Source organism: Triticum dicoccoides, chromosome 3B (assembly GCF_002162155.2).
Source record: "Triticum dicoccoides isolate Atlit2015 ecotype Zavitan chromosome 3B, WEW_v2.0, whole genome shotgun sequence".
Classification (NCBI taxonomy): domain Eukaryota; kingdom Viridiplantae; phylum Streptophyta; class Magnoliopsida; order Poales; family Poaceae; genus Triticum; species Triticum dicoccoides.
Window position 1 is genome coordinate 775,408,067 of NC_041385.1, and position 3,720 is coordinate 775,411,786.

At 46.6% G+C, this 3,720-nt stretch overlaps 1 protein-coding gene across 1 annotated transcript; it reads right to left on the reverse strand.

Moving 5' to 3' along the window:
• Positions 1-367: 367 nt before the first annotated feature.
• LOC119279986 (60S ribosomal protein L28-1-like) lies at positions 368-1,413 on the reverse strand. Its single transcript, XM_037561010.1, has 3 exons — positions 1,263-1,413; positions 1,007-1,173; positions 368-379 (listed from the first exon to the last, which is right to left on the reverse strand). Exons 1-3 carry the CDS (start codon positions 1,408-1,410, stop codon positions 368-370), a joined length of 327 nt encoding a protein of 108 aa, XP_037416907.1. The 5' UTR covers positions 1,411-1,413.
• Positions 1,414-3,720: the final 2,307 nt, after the last annotated feature.

Sequence of the window (3,720 nt, forward strand, 5' to 3'; positions counted from 1 at the left end):
CAACTCAGTTATATATTCACGACTCAAAACTCATGACATGACAAGACACTAAGAGAGAACATCATAGAGACTCAACCAGATCCTAATATAAAGGCTATTCAGACCATAGCTAATTTATTCTAGTATTTTTGGACACATGTGTGTTGCTGCTGTTTTCTGGAAACATGGAGTACAAGTATTTTTGGAAACATGGAAGAACATGATTTATTATCCTGGAGACTAAAATCGCTCAATGGTTGAGAATACACCAACAACTTCAAACTCTCCTAACGAAAGATTCGAGTGCTGGAAACCTAGAAGCGGGACAGATTATAGAGTTACCTGAGTGGAGTAAGGGACTATTTACAACATGGGAATTTCAAAGGAATCACTCCATTTCCTGCAGGAACATAAATTAAAGTTATCGTTCAAAACTTAGCACTAGAAGATCAGTCTCAAGCTTTTCAAACTTTGCATAATTAAGGGAACAGCCCCAGCAAGCATCAGACTTTTCTGAAGTTATGCCCGACTTGCAGAACAAAGTGACTTCTCAAAACAACAAGTTGTAATGATTGAAGGAAAACATTGTTGAACTACAATTAGATAATGGCCTCCAAGATGTATTAAACATACACCTATGAGTACTGGACAACTGATATAGAGATGAGCTACACATTTACTGGTCACTTCAGAAGATGGCATGACAAGAGATTGATTACACTATAAATATATTTCCATGGTTGAAACAAATAACTCTTCAACAAACTGGGAAGCATAATAACTGCATATGCGCCTATCATTTCCTAAGCAGAGAATACATCCTTGAACTTAGGATGACCTGACAAGATGCATTCAGTCAAGACAAGGCAGTGCAACAACGGTACATCATTAGTGCCACAAGTCCACCACAAAATCAAGCATGGCATGCCACAACTCAAGGAGGAAGCAGAGACAAGCCATGACTTACAGTTGTACCTTAGAAACCAAGCATAAGGGAAATTCAAGTACAAAACTCTGGAGTTAATACCAGATTCTTGACAGACTTGGCCATCTTGCGGAACTCCTTGCGCATCAGAGTCTTGTGCTGGAGCTTGGCAGGGGTGTTCTGCTTCTTGGTCTTGGTCGTGGACAGGACAACTGCCTTGTCCTCTCCCGCTGATGGCTGGACCGCCACGGTCTTGCTGTTCACCAAGCCTGAAACCACATCAGCCCCATAGCAAGTTAGCTCCTTGCAGAGACACTTGCAAACAAAAGGGTTAAAAATACTGCAAAGAGCTACAGACTCGAGAACTTGTAGGAGTGGACATTGTAGAGGTTGTTGGGCTCCTTGCTGAACCGCACCTTGGTGTTGCTGTTGCTGAATTGTTTTATCAAGAAGCACTTGTTCTTCTTCACGAGCTCCCAGACCAGAGACCCTAGAACGGTAGTCATTTCCCTTGGCCTACATCACCAAAACAACAACCAAAAGTCAGATCCTATAGCTAGCAACAAGCAACAAGACACACTAATCCTACAGAATCAAGGAAACATTTGACTATTTGAGCAAAATTGTATGCTGATTGCACCTTAAGCCCTCTCGCAACGGATCCTCCTAGCCAGCTGAATGTCCTTGGGCATGATGGTCACGCCCTTGGCATGGATGGCGCACAGGTTGGTGTCCTCGAAGAGACCCACCAGGTAGGCCTCTGCAACCTCTTGAAGGGCCAGCACCGCATGGCTCTGGAAGCGGGGGTCAGTCTGCACAGACAGAACAGGGTGGTGCTTTTAGTTTACTTGATTCATCATACTATAAGAGTTGAGATAACAGGAGCATAACAATGTAGTGCTGTACTGTGAAGTTTGAGGAGCATAACAATGCAGTACTGTGCTGTGAAGTTTGAGGAGCATAAAATATATGAGACAGTTTAGTTGATCCAAAGTTTAAGGAGTATCTTATCTACTAGTAGTACTGTACTGTGAGACTTTCCTAAAGCAGAGTCTGTTACCAAAGAGAGTGAGAACCATCAGAAGAACAGAGATGTTCTTCTATCAAACAGTGGCTTCTAGTTAGCCAATTCAGCACCTGAGCAGCAAGTATGGCACAACAATTTTTACACATGCCATTCCATACCTCTTGAGCACAAGTGCTCCCACAATACATAGGCAGAGTAACGGCATGAACCCAGTGCAGAAATGAATAGAATGTGCAACTAGAGTGTCTCAGAGTTACTGAAGCAGACAACGAGTAACTGAAACAAGAGTTATTGAAGCTAGCTTACCAGGCTCTGCAAAAGTATGGTGGTGGAGAAGATACAGGCAAGTCGAGCGAGCCTGTAATCAATCAGGCAAAACATCAATTCTGTGAGTGATAGAAAAAAAAACAGTCGACTGGTTAACTGAAGCTGACAAACAACCGGATAATGGATGGACTTACACTGTGAGCACACATCAGCATCATCATCCAGGCAGCAGCAGCAGCAGCAGCACAGAGGACCAACACATACACACATACTTACAAGTCAGTCACCTTCCATGCATGTGTCCGGGAGGGGAGGGGCAGCTAGCTAGGAGTGAGGAGTCCCTCACCTTCCATGGCCGCTGGCTGAGAGGACGCGCTGGCTGGAGAAGCCCCGTGGCCAGGGACTGAAGGCAGGCAGCTATGGCTACACGCTGCGTAGCACCAACAAAAGGTTTGTTAAGCAGCGCCAAATCAAATCTAGAGAGAGGGGGGTCGAATCGGGGAGTTTCTACCATGAGACGAAGGGGGTACCAATAGACTCCAGCTCCAGGTAGTCGATGACAGAGCACATGAACGCGTCGTCCACCCGCGCCACCGCACGCTTGATCCGCTCCGCCACGAACCCCAACGGCTGTGACAACACGTCCCCCATGCGCACCGTCATGAGGTCCCGCATGATGGCGTTGCCGAAGTAGTTGGCTGGCAGCTGCGGGCGCACGCGCTGCCGGATGTTGTCCCCTGCGGCGGGAGGGATGAGCGCGGCGGCCCTGCGGTGGAGGGCGCCGACTGAGGCCTCCGGGACGGGCGGAGGAAGAGCGGCGGACGTCCTCTGGGAGGCGAGGAGGAGCGCGCGCGCAGGCGGTGGGGTCCGATCTGAATCAGGGACGGGTGGGATCGGCGGGGTGGCGGCGGCGATGTGGGAGACGAGGGGAGAGGGAGTGCGTGAGGGAGAGGGAGCGCTAGGGTTCGTGGGGTGAGAGGGTGAGGGAGTTTTCTCTTTTCTTTTTTTGAGACAAAAAGGGGGAGGGGGTGAGGGAGAAAGGGCTGCCGTCGGATCCGAGAGCATCCGACGGTGTTTGAGCACGATCCGCGTGGCATGTCCAAGGACCAATCACAACCCAGTATACGTTATGACCTTCTAAATTGGTCACAATCGACTAAAAATAAGGTGTTGAACCATATTTTTCCAAAAAAGGTGTTGAATCAAAGAAACAATTTTATGATATGAGAAATTCAAACGGAAACATTCTCATTGTGTCACCAAATGTGACGTAGTTTTTCGAAAAACTAACAAACTTGGAATTGGAATAAGAAAAATATCTTTTAAAAATTGTTATGAGAAATGAGTTTTTAGGGGGGGGGGGGTCATTTTATAATTTCTCACATGAAAAATTCAAAGAAATGATCTCATATTGTGCACAAGGGTGCATCTTGGAATTCCAAACAATGTTGCCAAAGGGAGTTTTCATTTTCTTTGCACGGAAAATTCATTTTCCATTTTTCGAGTGCCCGAAATGAGGTTT